Source organism: Meriones unguiculatus, chromosome 18, assembly GCF_030254825.1.
Source record: "Meriones unguiculatus strain TT.TT164.6M chromosome 18, Bangor_MerUng_6.1, whole genome shotgun sequence".
Taxonomy (NCBI): domain Eukaryota; kingdom Metazoa; phylum Chordata; class Mammalia; order Rodentia; family Muridae; genus Meriones; species Meriones unguiculatus.
This window is the reverse complement of record NC_083365.1, coordinates 28744950-28760883: the sequence shown is the minus strand read 5'-3', so window position 1 is coordinate 28760883 and position 15934 is coordinate 28744950. Positions and strand designations below refer to the sequence as shown.

General features: G+C 42.1%; 1 protein-coding gene across 1 annotated transcript in view; it reads right to left on the bottom strand.

The window, feature by feature from the left end:
- Positions 1-15934, bottom strand: part of Ryr3 (ryanodine receptor 3) — a 518783-nt gene that overhangs the window by 13164 nt on the left and 489685 nt on the right. Inside the window, exons 87-93 of the mRNA XM_060371666.1 lie at positions 13347-13451; positions 11361-11442; positions 9384-10714; positions 7381-7439; positions 6592-6763; positions 5634-5720; positions 4239-4439 (exon numbers count right to left, since the gene is read on the bottom strand). Coding sequence (XP_060227649.1) covers positions 4239-4439; positions 5634-5720; positions 6592-6763; positions 7381-7439; positions 9384-10714; positions 11361-11442; positions 13347-13451 — 2037 coding nt within the window. The remainder of the gene's footprint in view (positions 1-4238; positions 4440-5633; positions 5721-6591; positions 6764-7380; positions 7440-9383; positions 10715-11360; positions 11443-13346; positions 13452-15934) is intronic.

The following is a 15934-nucleotide window of genomic DNA, read 5'->3' as shown; positions in this document are numbered from 1 at the left end:
CCCAGGACCCACCACAACCAACCTTCCCGTGTAAATGCAGTAACCCTTTATACTGGGATTTGATGTATATTTTAACATATATTTAAGGTTAAACAGTTGACACAGTAAGACGCGCACGAGTCCTGAAAAGACTATGGTTATATGCGTTCCAGGCCTGAGTGAGTCTTGTCTACTAGGATTCCCAAGCTGAGAACTGAAGCAGGAAATAGAAAGGACAGTGAGCTATTCTAGAACAGATTGGTGAGCCAGAGGAATGCGCGGAACTTTCCCAACGGTCGGCAGTGGCGAGGGTCATATTCACGTTGTGGCCTAAATGTTAGTGCATGAAATGTGTTTCCACAGTCACAGTGATGTAGTTCAGAGGATGATGTGCATACTTGTTACATCCTGATGTTTTCTTCTTTCCGTAAAGAGCTGTGGGGTGGCAGCAAAACTGCTTTTTTCTGCTATTATTCCCAGTCATTTTCTTACACAGAAGACCTGCTTATTTGTGGGGGACACATTCCAAGGTACCCAGGGAATACCTGGGAAACATGGATAGAACCAAACATACATGCACTGTCCTTTTCCTTAGCTATACGTGGATTTGATGGCCTTCTTCATTTTAGCTGCCTCTTGCACACTGTGGCTTTAACTTTTGGAGGCTGAGGTGTGTGAAACCAGCTCATATTTCCTTTTTCTTCTCCACAACTTCACAGATAGAAGATGCTCTTACAGTAGATCTCAGCAATCTCATCTGATTTTTTTTTCTTTCCTTATTAAGAATTGTTACACCTTCACTTACACACATTATGGCTTCTCTTTGTCATTGCAGAACTCCCAGTGTCAGTGTTCTTGCACTTTGAGGCCATTATTAGGTAAAATAAGAATTACTTGAATATGAACAATATGATAGCTCACCAATCCATGTGACGACTACATGCTTGTCCTCTAGGTGGGTAGGTGGGTGGAGTCTATAGTGTGAATACATTGGACAAAGGGGTGATTCATGTTCCAGATAGGACAGAATAGGATGGTGTTTGATTTCATCCTACTACTTAAAATGAAATCTAATTTAACATTGACATACGTTCATTTATTAAAATTTTACTTATTTTTTTTTTTTTTGAACTACAGTTTACTGTGAATAGCTGAAACCGTGCATTAAAAGGGGATGGTGTGAGCATGGTACATAATCGTAACCTTTTTTTTTTTTTTAATGGGCTCTAACTGTGTAGTTCAATCTGGTCTGGTCTGGTCATTATGTCACCCAGGATGGCCGAAAACTCATGGCAGTCCTCCTCCTTCATCCTCCCAGGTGCTACCATTGCAGGTGTTACACTGTAACGTCCACTCACCTTGGTCTAGGTATGGAGGCATGGCTATTGTGGTGGTTAGTCTTCACTGCCAGCTCTAGATTCACATAGGGAAACACTGTCTGTGAGGGCATTCCTAGAGAGGCTTAGCTGAGGAGAAAAGGGTCTGCCCTGATTACAGTGGAAACATCCTGTCGGCTGGGACGTGGGACTCAATTAAACGGGGTAAAAGCCAGCAGAGCTGCAGCATTCCCCTTGCCTCTTGATACTTGATCTGAGGAGGCAGCCCCACACTCCTGCCACCACCAGAGCTGCTCCCACTGCCAAGCCTTTCCTGTCACGATGGACTAAGTCCTAAAACCAAGAACCGAATAAATGCTTCCTCTCTGAAATTACGTATGTCAACTGTTTGTCACAGCATGGGGAAAATGAACCAGTCAAGTTAATACAACCAGAGGTCAACACAAACAGGGATGAAGTTGAGGTCCAATCATCTTAGCTCATGGGATAGACTTAGAGAGGCCAGAGAATGCTGCTGAAATCCTAGGAGAAGTCAGAATAGCTCGATCCATTCTAGCAAAATAAATAAATAAATAGATAGACAAGTAAATAAATATTATAAATTATAAATGGGTGTCTCATTTATTTAGGATGCCTTAACTGGTGACATGCTTTGGGCTTTAGTCTCCAAACCAGGTTTTCATATTTTTCCTCAAAGGTCATTATAGTCACATCAGCTACATGTTATTTCTTAGACAAAAGGTCACGAATAACTTGTAAAAGTTACTTCTTGCCCTCTTTCCCCTCTGAAAACAGAAGCCAACACTGAAGCCCAATGACAGGAAGGTGGAGAATGGGCTAATGGTAGGTGTAACATGCCACGAGGAATCAGTAGCTGCTGCTAGCTCATGGGCAGCAAAGTAGAACTGGGGCCACTGCAGTCTGCTCGGGAGACCCTAGAAAACAATGTGATCACCAACATATAGTCCACCACTGATATCTGGGACTCCAGACATTCTTCTCTGTCCTTCAAGGAGTTTGTAGGCCTTTCACATTTTTAATACACAATGTCTTCTACAGGTCGCCAGCATGTCTGTGCCTCATCCCTCAAGCTCTTGGATTTCAGATCCAGAAACGGCAAACATGCTTCTGGGTCTACTGTTGCCCTTGCTCTGAGTATTTTTGTACATATGAGCTCATTTATTTCCCTGGAATGTTGGGTGTAACTACAGCACTCATTTTTCCATCGCAGGAGCAGCACTGAGGAGGTTCCATGGCACACGGCCATGAGTTCTACCTAGACAGCCTGGCTCCCCAGCGCTTTACTAGTGACTGTGGCAGGCTCGGGACAGCAAGACTGCACATGTTTTCTCTAGAAGGGGAGATGGGGTTCTCACACAGTGCCGTTTCACCAGGAGAAGAAAGGAGCACAAGCTTAGGAATAAATTTCTCGGATTCTTTCCGAGAAGAGGTAACTTAGTGTACACTTGAGGATCCTTCCTACATAAATATTATTAAAAGCGAAAGCATAATAGAAATAAAGTATTTATTAAATATTGAAGTAATAGTAAACCTTGATTGTCAACTTGATAAGACTTAACATCACCCAGGAGACACCCCTGGGCCTGTCTGTGAGGGTGTTTCCAGAGAGGTTTAACTGATGAGAAAAGATACATCCTGAAATGTACCATCCCTCGGTGTTCAGGTCCTGAACTGACTTAAAAGGAGAAAGTAAGTAGATTGCCGGCATTCTCTATTTTCTGCTACTGTTATGTGACCAGCTGCCTTGCCTTCCCGCTACCACAGCTAGACTGCCTTTCACTGCCATAGCTTCCCCACCATGGTGGGCTGTAACCTATACTATGATCCAAAATAAGACAAGTGTAAACAACAAGAAAAGTAACTTTCACAGTCATGGTCTAGAAACAGAAATGAGCACAGAACATAAAACGGAATGACTGGAGATTGATGTACCTGTAGTAGTGTCTAAAGATGACCCAAAAGAATGATTCTTCCTGGCTCTTGACTTGAGCAACCTTAAAATGCCACTGTGAATCTGAGCTATCATGTGACTTGCTTTAACCAACAGAATGTGGTGGAAATGACACTGACGATGTAGTCATTCCAGGTCTGTTTCTTAAAAGAGCTAGCAGCTTCCACTTCTGTGATACTTAGAAAAATCCTAAACCATTCATACAAGAAGTCCACCCTACTGCAGAGATTACACGGAGATCATGTGGAGAGGGAGACACTCTGTGTTTACACGGAGAAAGGAGGAGATGGACTCCCACTACTCCAGCTGAGACCCACCTCCCAGCTGTTTCTCTGCTAAGGCGCCAGGCTCAGAAACACCCCCCCTCTTGTCTTTGCCATTTTTACCTACTTGAGCTCATAAAAGACTGCAGACACATCCCTTTGACATGGAGCAGAGGAATGACTGACTGTTTCCCATAAGTCCACAGAATCAGAGAGAAAAAAAAATGTTGGTTCTTCAAACCGAGTTTGGAGTGGCTTATTATGCAGATAACTGAAACAGGAGGACATCATTGAGATCCATCTCAGGTCTCAAATGGTTATAACCTGTGGGAAAGGTGCTTTTATGAAACCTGAACAGCAACTCAGAGATCACAAGAAGCTCTTCTGCCTAATTTCATTTGTCCCTGAACCTGATGACTCAGATACTGGGAGGTACCTGGAGTGCTTCTCCTACAGCAAGAATGAGCCTTCTCTATAGCTCACTTCACAAGTCCTCATTTGTAAGCCTCAAGTTGGTAATTGAGATCCTGCAGTCGTGAGCAGCTCCTGGGTGACAGCACTCACCATGTCCCACCAGCCTTACTCTTCCAGCATCTTAGAGGACAAAGAGCTGTTGGGACTAAAAATGACACTTCTTCCTCAAGGAATCAGAAAAGAATTAGAGTGACGGATGGCTAGAATACTCACCTTCAGGCAATAATAGCCCACCACACAGACCAGAGAGATGACAGTGTGGACAATGGCCAGGGCACGCAGTGTTGGTGCCATATACCCGGTGCTCTCCTGAAGAACAAAGAACACCATCGCTTCTTCATCATCATCATCATTAAAGGAGTTCCACAAGTTTGCAACGTCCTCTGTCTCTTCCTCCAAAGGTTCTTCGGTGACCTGGCCCAAGATACACACCCATAACCATTAGAAGGAGCCTCAGTCACAGCTCTTCACAGAGTTTATATTATTGTAAGCTCAGTCACAGATTTTATATTATTAATACATGCAAATGCTACCAACCCAACATTACCTGCTGAGTAAATGGGGCCATAAATTACTAATGAGAATCCCCAGCGTTTCTAATAGTTGCGAAAGAAAACTAGGCAGAGACTCTGAAACTAGGTAGAGACAAAGTCTATCTCTTGAAAGAAAGCAAAAGATAACAAAGCAAAAACCATTAAACTATAGGCCTTTTACTATCTGTGTTGCAATCTTATGGCGAGAGAGAAGGCATCAACAGGTCCATGTGGAGCACAAGCACCATTCATACACATTCCATATTTTCCATTCTTTCTCTTATCCACCATGGCTTCCCTCTTGTGTTCCTACAAATGACTCTCAGTTCTACACTTATCAACATTTTATGTTGAAGCTTCAAGTGCCTGATGGCTGTCTCTACCTAGGATGGCTAGAGCCCCTTCAACTTTAGTATGTTTTAAACCAAGCTGAACACACCTTACTATAGATTACCACTACGGGCAACAGAAGTCAGTAGTTTGTCAAATTGAAGGTTTGTGTAGAGAAAATACTACTTTTAATCAAAAACCAGCATATTTTTTTTAAGCAGACTATGTCAAGAATCTAGGACAGGTCTTTAATGTGTTAACAACCATTTACATGCTGGCACCCATGTTGAAAATCTTCATTTATGGTGAGGGGAACCTCTGTTCCTAACTCTTATTAATTCTTCTTCCACAGTGGTTCCTCATATGTATTAACAGTGATGGGTCCTATTCTTAGCTTATTCCTCAAGGAAAGAACTGTGTTCATTATTTATTTCAAAGTGCTTACAGTTCCTATCATGGCATCTAGCATATGGGGCATGTTCAATATTTGGAGATTACATCAACTCGGAATCCAAACTATTGAAACAGCCCCATAATTTGCTTTTCTCGTCAAGCATTCTCCACATTTCTCCCATTGCTAAACATTGCACTTTTTTTTCTTTTAGAGGTCAGTGTCTTTAAAAGTTTTGGGACATTAAATTTTTGCTCCAATTAAGAGTAAACGTTTGGTTATAGTTTTTCCCCATATATATGGCATGCTTAGTCTGTTCTATATTTAGTAAATAACCCGTCAGTGGAGTATCACCTTATAGAAAAGCAGGATGAAGTTGATAGCGAAGGCTACAAACAGAGCAAGGAACCTCAGGTTGTAGAAATTCCTGGCCAGGTAGTGCTGAAAAGGAAAGGATAGGCAGAAGTAGAAGAGCCATGGGGAGGAAGGAGAACGCCCCTTTCTGGCACTGAAAGATGTGCCCTGGGCAGAGGTTTACAGAGTTATCTATGCTTCCATCTCCACTCTTCTAGGGAAGCGCTGGCCTTGATAGCCCAGGCATGAACTGTAGAGGGGAACCAGGAATGCTGATTATTTAAAAAATGGTTGAAGAGAATGTCTGAAGAAACCTTACCTTGGATCATGTCCCAGTAAACCAGATCTCTCAACATGCTAGCAGCAGAGGGTCAAGCAATTCCCTTTTCACAATGCAGCCAGTATGTAGCCCAGAGTTCTTATTCACTTCTGAATCACAGCCCCAGAAACCGCCTTCACCCCCTGTTCAGAGTGCACCATTTTCCTCACTGCCATTTTTCCTTAGAAAACTCAGCTCTCGGAGGATGAGCCTGTGGCTGCTGGGGAGAATTCAGCACTGCCTAGGGGCCTTACTGATGGTGCCAGCTAAAGTTTAGTCCTGTCTGAGCATCAGGTGAGCCTCAGGGGGCAATTTATTAGGAAAAAAAAAAACAAACAACATTACATACTATAGTGAGGTTTGCTTGAACCTACAGTAACAACATTGAGAGCGGAGATAGTTAACCTAATACAGGAAACTTTTTTCTTCTTCCCAATTGATTGAACGGCTAAAATTTTGGATCAGGATCAGCTGAGTCTCCACATAAATCTACTTGGCAGTGGTGTCCAGGTAACCCTCCCCACCAAAATCCTTCAACACAGGAGAAACAGGAAGATTAACAGAAGAGGGAAAGAATGGGGATGAGGAAGTGAAATAACGGGAATGGGAATGTCTAAGGGAAAGGGCCAGGGAGCTTACCAGTAACTTGGTCTGATAGATTTCCAGCCCTTTGAAGAAATTGGCCATGAAGGCCTCTGGCTTCTCAGCCTTTTGACCTCGCCGTCGACTCCTTTTTACTGTCACCTCTGCCCACAGGTAATCTGCTTGCCCCTCCTCCTTGATCTTGTCCTCCTTTTCTCTGTATTCCATGCTGCAGGGGTGAGATGCCTACTCAGCATGGAGGAGAAGGGCCAGGCTTGGTCTGGTCCTTATCAACCCACTCCCCGGGCATGCAATCTACAGTCAATGAATAGTGACCATTTCGACGACCCAGGACACACACTGATTATGATATGAGTTTGTGCTGTTTCGGAATTAGACTTGTCAACTCTTTTTATTCTCCTTGCAAACAAATGTTCTTTCCTTAATAAGTAAGCCCTCTTAGGGTTAGCAATAGTACCTACTCCTATCAACGTGGGCAGGAATTAAACGTGGTGTCTAAAAGACCTAAGTATAGCCCTGTCATACAATAGGTGTTCACTCAACACCACAGAACGTCCAATACCCCATGTTATATGAAGTTGCTAGGTGTAGATGGCTGATAACGTGTCCAGGCAATGGAACCCTGATGTCCTATTGGAATCATAAAGATAACATGTATATTATAGAACTGAGGTTAAAAAAAAAAAGTATACCTAGGTCTTAGAATACCTGTTCCCTGCACTAATAGAAATCAGGTCTTCTATTTATTATAGTTATAGAATGGCAGCTGCTGTCAAGCACTATTTATCCCAGAGAGCAGAGTAGCCCAAACAACCAGGAACTTACTCGGCCTTTTCAGATTCAGCTTTTCCTTCTGCTTCATGCACTGCTTTCATCTCTGCTGCCTAGATAAAAACAAACAAACAAACAAACAAAAAAACAAAAAACCAGTGACCAGTCAAGGGTTCCTCTGAGAAATGAGTCGATGTATCCTATGCACCCCTCCCCCAGTCACAGCTTCTCTCAGGACTGCAGGATGTCAAGTATCTTGCTGTCCATCAAGCCTACCGCTCCAGAGAGATGCCAAGACATACCACAAACCTGAAAATTCAGCTGCCCTCCTACAATTTACTCAACTCAAGCAGGAAACTCATACTCAAATCCTCTAGGGAAGGAAGATGGAGGTAGGACCACAGCTGCTGGGGAGAATTTATGTCTAATTCTGCACGTCTAATCTGCAGTCTTCCTCTCTCCAACAAGCTTCCTGCCTGTCTCCGAGCCTCTTGTCACTTTCCTGGTCCCTCTGGCTGATAGCCACTGCACTCAGAATAAAACCAAGCTCCCCAGAGAGCCTAACCTGTAAGGTCTCGGCTTTCTTTCCATCTTCAGTCTCATGTACTATTACTTGACTTATTGTTTTTATGTTCAAACATTCCAACCTTTCCTCTTATAGAAAGTAGTCTGAATCTTTCTGTTCAGTAGGGACTTTGGGGTAGTCTTACCCTCGGCCTAGATCATGAGACCCTGACTTTCCACATGCCTGCCATTCTTTAGGATTTGGTTCAGACCATATCTTTTCATGAGCCTTTCTGGCTGCCTTGTTTATAGCAGATGATATCAAGAATTACATAATCTGTTCAGAGGACCTAGATGATGGCACCATGTCCCTTTTAACCCATTAGTCGTTAACCTGAACAAACATCACAAATGGTAATTATTTTGTTTTCTTGTTATCTTTTTCCACTAGAGGCTAAGTTCAACTAAAGCAAAAAATATTGCTTTCCTTGTTAACCAGAACACAGTCTGGTGCGGGCAGTACCTGAATCAGTTTCTATCCTTTTTCACATGGTTCTGTGTCATTAGTCTATCCAGGAGGAATGCAGTGAGAACACCTGTGCTGCTGCCTCCCTCTGGCTCTCCACACCTCTGCTCTGCTTTTCCCTTTCCTAATACTTAGCCTGCTTCTTACTTGTACCTACTTGCCCAGTGTCTGTCTTTTTTATAAAATTACAAGGACAAAGGCATTCTCCATTCTCGCTCAGTTCTCAGGCCCCAGAATAGTGGCATATGCTTGTTAATGTTTCCATAGGTGATACTGGAATTAATGAGTGCATGTGGTCTTTGTCTGCAACCTCACGTCATCCTTTGATGCTAAAGTGGCATCGTGAGTTGGATATTGCAAGAAAAGGGTACATGCAGAACAGCTCATGGCCAATGGCCTCTAAGTTACTTTTGTCTTATCTATTTGATCTAGTTGATTGACTCAAATCCTGAAAAATTTTCCAGGCATGACTTGCTGACGTAATAGGCTGTCAACAAATATTAGCAATTATCATCATTAATATCACATGAAAGCATTGCTAAGTATTAGTACATAGTAACTTTTCCAGCTAATGAAACTCTGATCTATCGGGATAATAAAGTTAATAAAAGAAATCAAGCTTATCTACTATAGAGCTTCAGTGAAATGAACTACATCAGAGCTTACAGGATATGTAGAAATATTGCCTCATAAAATATCTCCTCATGAATTACACTCGGTTTTCTCAGAATCGGCCTTTGCATCATGAACACTAATCTAATAGAAGTCTGAAGCAGGTGAAGGTGTCATATCATCATGTTCAAACTCTACAGTGTAGACTAGAAGTCAGTGCTCTTGGTGACTAAACACTGAAATACCAATCTATGTCTCAATTTCCCCATACTTGGCCAATCTGGAATGTCAGAATAATCCTATCAGAATCATTGTTAATGTAGTGTTATTACCTGTACAAACTATGACAGTACTGGCTTCAAGATACATTTACAGTCTTTGGGGGATAAGGACAACAGACGGGAATTGTGCTTACCTGTGCTTTCCTTTTCTTCCGTACAGTACTCTCTAATGTCGGGGGTTCATCCTTGCCAATAATTTCAGAGAGGTCACCTAATCCCACCTCAGGCCCTTGCTTTAAGCCACCTTCTTTCTTTGAGTGGACTCCAAAGAGGTCTGACATGATGTCTGTATCTCCTATGTCACCCTTTACAAAGTGGGCCAGCTCAGTGGTGACACCTGGCTCAGTCATTTCTGCCCTGTCAGTTTCCATTGCATCATCATGGATCCCAAACTGGGTGGGGTCAGGCATGTCACCTAGAATCTTGGTCACTCTGATGTTCTTTGCTCCTTCTACAAGGCCCCCTCCAAACACTGTGTTCCAGAGGATCTGCAAGATTCCTCCCAAGACAGTGAAGAGCAGCTGGAAGAGGCCCACAAACAACATCCAGAAGAAAGAGAAGAACACCTTCACCAGCTCTTTCGCACTCATCTTTTTCACGTTCCTGTACTGTTTTCTGAGGTTCTTCAGGGTTGCCCTCTTCAGAAAGTTGGTGACATTTCTCTTTGCTGAGGTGCAGGCCATGGCAAATGCAGAGGCAGACTCGAAAGACTTGTCTTCCTCCTCTTCCCCTTCAATTTCTATCGCATAAGCAGAATCTTCTCCCTCCTCCTCTTCCTCTTCTGGCCGGTCAGTTGAGTCGGATTCTGAGATCTGAGATGCCAACTGCATCTCAAAGATTGTGTCCTCACAGAAGTTCACAAACAGCTCCATCTTCTCTTGCTCGCCACCTTCATTGACAACATCAAAGATGAACTGTCGCTTTGATTCCTTCACTTGAGGCTTTTCCCACTGAGTTCGACTGGATTCACTGATCTCAAAATACACACGCTCAATTTTCTTGGCCCCACCCATGATCTCAATTCGACCCAGGTATGGTTCAAAGTAATTTAGCACACTTTCTGCTGGGTCCAACAGACACTTTAGACGAGAATCATTGGGCATGTGTTCAGAGAGATTTGTCAGTAACACTGCCACGTTGAACCCTATATCTTTGGCTGGCTCATGGAACCGCTCTACAAAATCCACATAATTAAACATGTCGTTCTCATCAGCCTCTGTACACGAAAGGAGAAAGTCAATCTCTGACTGTGTGTATTGCTTTAGACCTTCCATAGCCTTCTGGAATTCTTTTCTGGAGATGATCCCTTTACCATCTGGGTCATACTCTTTGAAGGTGTCTGAGCTGGTTAAGTCTTTAAGTTTCAAGAACATGTCAAAGAATTTCAAGATCATCTCTACATTAGTAGACGACTCAACCAGCGTGTCAACCATCTGCTTTCCAATAGTCCCATTTACCACGTTTCCTGTGAGGCAGGTTCAAAAAGACATACAAGTACATAAATGAACCCAGGCTATCATATAACTAGATAGATATGTTTAGAAGGCTTATGTGCCAAATCGGTCAGTTCATTTCTGACCATAAGGATTTGAAAATAGGAGAAGAGCAAGCCACAACAAATACCCCATCAGGAGCCAAGGGAGAAGAAACCAGGGCGAGAGGGAAATGGCCATATAATGGCCTTGTTTCTGCCCTGAGGACTACAAAAGTTTCCACTGTCAAATCTCTGAGAATATGTAGGGATACATGTCATCCCTTTGATCTGCTTTGACCTGGGAGAGTGCCCAATTCGATGGCTGGGCATACACACTGGCAGCCAGGTGTGTCGAAAAGCAATGGGGAGAGGGAGAGGATAGGGAGGGTCAAAGCTTGGAGGTTTCCCCAGTTCATTCTGGCTTTCCTATTGGCATCAAATGAGTTGGTTTCAGGCTTTGTTCATCAGACCATGTGCCCCTCACTCATTTTTTCTTTTCTTTCTGAAAATTTGTAATTCCAACCAATGTCTTACGACATCAGTGTCCTGCCAGAAGGGATAATCTCTGTGATTAGTAAGGTTAGCGCTCAGACCAATTACAATTGTGTGAATGCCTAGTTATACCAAACAGCCCAACCTTCCAGGAGGGACAGAAGCATCACCACCATGTCCTGAAGGAGATCCAAGAGTTCCTTCAGCAGCTCGATCTGACTGGAATCCTAGAACAGAAACAGGAGATACCCCTGAGCTATCTGATCCCTCAGCAAAGTCCAGGGCAGTGAGCAAGGAGGGCCTGCTCTGGAAAGGTCAGGAGAAGGCTGCATCAAAGGCAGGAATGAGCTCCCTTTTCACTGTGAGTGAAGGTAGCTTGTATCCACTGTTTGGAGTACAGGGACGCTCATTCAACAGAGCTCCTTCCAATTCTGCTTAGTACAAATGTGGCAGATACACCGGCTGTTACTCAAAGCTACCTAACAGCCCCATCCACTGCAGAGCCTTCAGGGACCTTCTCAAGTTTATTTTGTTGTTTTCTATATTGGAGAACCACCTGTCGCAAGCTTCATGGTGAGCCTGTTGTAATCTAATTATGGAAACATTAGATTAATAAATAGATTCTCCTTTCTTTTTGCATTAGATCACCCCATTTGTAGTTGGCAGTGATCAGGGTGCCACCTAGTCCTTAACTCCTACGGATGGCTTTGGTGTTCTGCTTGGTTTTAATTTAAACAAAACAGGCAGAGTACTATAAAACCAGATTTGTGCCTCAAACCCTTTGGTGTATATTGGATAGTATGTGAAAAATCTCATCTAAGGGGAAACTAAAATTAGAAAACGGTGATTGCAAGAATAATCTGAAATAAGTAATATTTAATATTTATTTATTTATTTGGGTTTTTTTGAGACAGGATTTCTCTGTGTAGCCCTGGATGTTTTGGAACTCACTTTGTAGATCAGGCTGGCCTCTGCCTCCAGAGTGTTGGGATTAAAGGCATGAGACACCACTGGCTTGAAGGTATTTTTTTTAAATGCTCTCTGGGTCACACTTCTTTTACAAATTCTCTGTCTCTCTTGTAAAAGCATAGCTCTTTGCCTAGCCATTCAGTTTTCCAAGGAACTTTTCCTTACCTATTGTGTGTCACAGCTATATTGAAACAACACCAAGATACCAATAAAACTTTAGCAGGACAGACTGTCAGAGCTAAGAAGAGGCCGCAGAGTAATCCCTTCTAACCCTGAGTGTTTTATAGATGATGAAACCGAAAGCCAGAAGAGGGAAGTAACTTTGCAAAAAGTCCCTGATGAGGAGGTGGCAGGATAAGCGCTCTCCAGAGCCTCTACACCACACTGTCATGGCTGACAAAGACTTGGACATATTACTGCCAAATTAGTAGACCCCCCAGAACTCTCTTCCCATAAGGCCAGAGTCAAAAGGGGAAAAAAAAAATGAAGGGTTAAACAGCACATTCCAAAAGAGAGGAGGCAGGTGTGGTAGCCTTGAAACTTTCAAATGTATATATTTTTTTAAATTAACACTGCAAATGTCCCTCTAATCAGTCTGAAACACATCTTGAAGTGCCCCTTCGTGTGTTGCCATGGAGAGAGGCAATCAACCACTATATATGCTATTTATTCGTTCATCATAAATGCTCTGAGTGATTCTGATTCATCTTGCCAGAGAGATGGGGAGAAGGAAAGGTAGAGATGGGTAAGGAGGGGAAGCAGGGAAGGGGGCTTCTGTGGATGACAGAAACGTGCAACATTTGGCAGGTGAGAAAGGTCGATGTATAGCATTTTAAAATGAAAAGACAGTGACAAGGAAGCAAAGGGGAGTAGAACCATGGAAAAAAATGTTGAGGCAGTTAAAAAAAATAGATTGGTAGGACACAGGAAGGAAGAAGCTGCATTCATGCAAAAGCCCCTCTGAGATGCCCCCCTCCCCCACACCCATGCAGTCATTCATCTCTGTTTCTCATTTTGGTCCTCAGTTCTAAGAATAAGACCTAATCTGCTTGGCTTTTCCAGCCTTTGATTAAGCAGCCACATCCACAAGGGGAAGTCCAAAAGGTAAGAATTACACCAACATTTTACAGTGATGGACTATTAGGGGAACAGGCCACAGTACCTGAGAAAGCTTCATCTGCATGTTAGCAAATACATGGAGGAATCCGACCACTGCATCCCACAGCCTACTGTGAGCCAGGCTCTGCTGGTTCCCGACACAAGGGCCCTGTAGAGAGGAAACAGCCTGATTCCACAGCACCAGTTACTCAGGGCCCGTCCTAGGAGGGTATTTGACAACAGGTTTATGTGAAAGAGCAGCACTTTTCTAAGTCATGTATTAGTGGTTTGCTATTCTCCTGAGATGCTTTTCATGCTTCCCAATTATAGGATATTCACCTAGGTGGAAAATGGGGGTTTCGCCCAGTAATTGTCTTTTAGCTTTACAATGAAGAATAAGTTAACAATATAGTTAAACGCTATAGCTGAAGCAGATCTGAAGGGCATTCCTCTACAACATAGTTCTCACCTTCCTAATGCTGCCTCCTGTTGATACAGTTCCCCCATGTTATGGTGCTATTTCACAATTGTAATTTTGCTAGTGTTGTGAATTATAATGTAAATACCTGTGTTTGCTGATGGTCTTAGGTGACCCTTATGAAAGGGTTGTTCAACCCCCCCCAGGGGTCAGGACCCACAGGTTGAGAAACAAAGCTTTACCCTCTCTTTGACCATTTCTTTCCCTGAAAGGACTTCTAAAGAAAATAAGGACGTTGGAGACAGTATGAAAACCAGGAGTAATCTACCTGCTGTTTTGAAGCAAAGCTACCCATAAGTGCTATAACCTCTAACTAATCAAGGTTTAAAGTCTCAGTAATAAGCTCTGTGATCAACTGCTTTCAGGCTTTTCTTACTAACTTAAACCTCAGATATAAATGCCGTCTCAAATATTGTTTTTTATCAAAGACAAATGTAGATGAATTAATTATCAGTTTGTTATTTTCATGATAATAACATTCCTATATATGGCCTTTCTTAACTCTCCTTCATAGTGTTTTTTTTTAATTCTTTAATCAATCTCTAAATTTCTCTTTGATAAGAAAGACTTCAAAAGGGTAGCACATATTACCTGAAGAATAGAAGTCTTAGCAGGATTCCCAAGGGAGTTGAAAGGAAGAAATACTGCCTCCAAGCATGTTTCAAAGACACTGTTTGTCTATGCTCAGTCTCTGGTCCCTAGAGGCTAATACATTCATTTTGGAACAATATATCTATCCTTGGGTGGGATACCACTGCCCTTACCTTAATGAAGCTCTTCTCTTTTTATTTTGAGTTTTAATATCATTTAAGTTTGCTACATTTTCTAGGTAGTACACCAAGTTTTGTATTTATTTTTAAGAGAAAATAAAATTTGTATGAACCAGCTGTTTTGTGATATGGACATTGAATGAAAATCCATTTGCCTCCCTCCCTCTCTTTCTCTCTGTCACTCCCTATTGGGGATTGAACCTGGGACCTCACACATAACAGGCAGAAAGTCTACTACTGAGCAATATCTTTATCTAAGTTTTGAGACAGGTCGCCTTAACCAAGTTGGCATTGAACCCACTTTCTACCCCAAGCAGGTCATAAGCTTGTAATTATCCTTCCTTATCCTCCAGATTATATTTTTCACAGAACAAATTTCAACTCCATGATATAAAAAGGGGCCACATTCTGAGACTTACTCTTGATTTAAAGAATACAGAGAGAAGGAAGTGATGATACAGGAGAAAGGGGATGAAACAGACCTAATTTTTTTCCTTGTGTCTGCAGTTGCAGAAAACTGAAGTAATTGTTGGCGTTCTTTCTCATGAAGTCCTTAAGAATACTCTCTCCATGATTTTCCCAAAAGACAAATACACATCCCTTTTTATTTACCTACAGTCTGTCTAATGACATTAAGCCCTGGGCTTCAAAAGAGCTTTTTCTTCCACCAAACTCATTCATGTTTGGTTTGTTTGGTTTTTTGTTTTATTTATTTGTTGTCTGAGTCTCAGTATGTTGTTCAGACTATCCTCAGTTCCATTTCTACAGTTTGGTGCATAACAGTTAGGATTGAGGCATAATACATGTGATTGTTTCAAATAATGTATGATCATCTCATATCAAATATTTTTCATCACTTATATGCATTTTCATCTATGCTGTAAGCACTTTCATGGTAGAGATTATCTTCTCAGGAACTAAGGACAGAACACAAGCTAAGTGTTTTATTTAGTTAATAGATGAGCAAATATTTTATTCATAAATGTTTATGAGTTCTCTAGTTTTGATAACATAAAAATGAAGTGTCAACTCTGCTTCAAAAAAATCTTGTATAAGGCTGATGTGGCTATTGATTGTATAGCCAGTTATATCCAAATGCACCATTCATCTCTCTTCACAGTCAGTAAACTGTTGCAGGAAACGAATAGAAAATGTTATGGGAAAAGAAAGAACATTGGAACATTAAGACATTCACCCTGAAATCCACTTGGTATTACTTGACTTGACATTACTATTTCCATAGTAAGAGCTCAAAGATTCTGGATTTGTGTTGTTGTTTATTTGATTTTGTGACAGAGTCTTACCATGTTTCCAAAAACTAGCTTAACATTCAAGATTGTCTTGCCTCAGCCTCCCAAGTCCTGGGATTATAGGCACGTGCTGCCATAGGTAGGTTGGATTCTG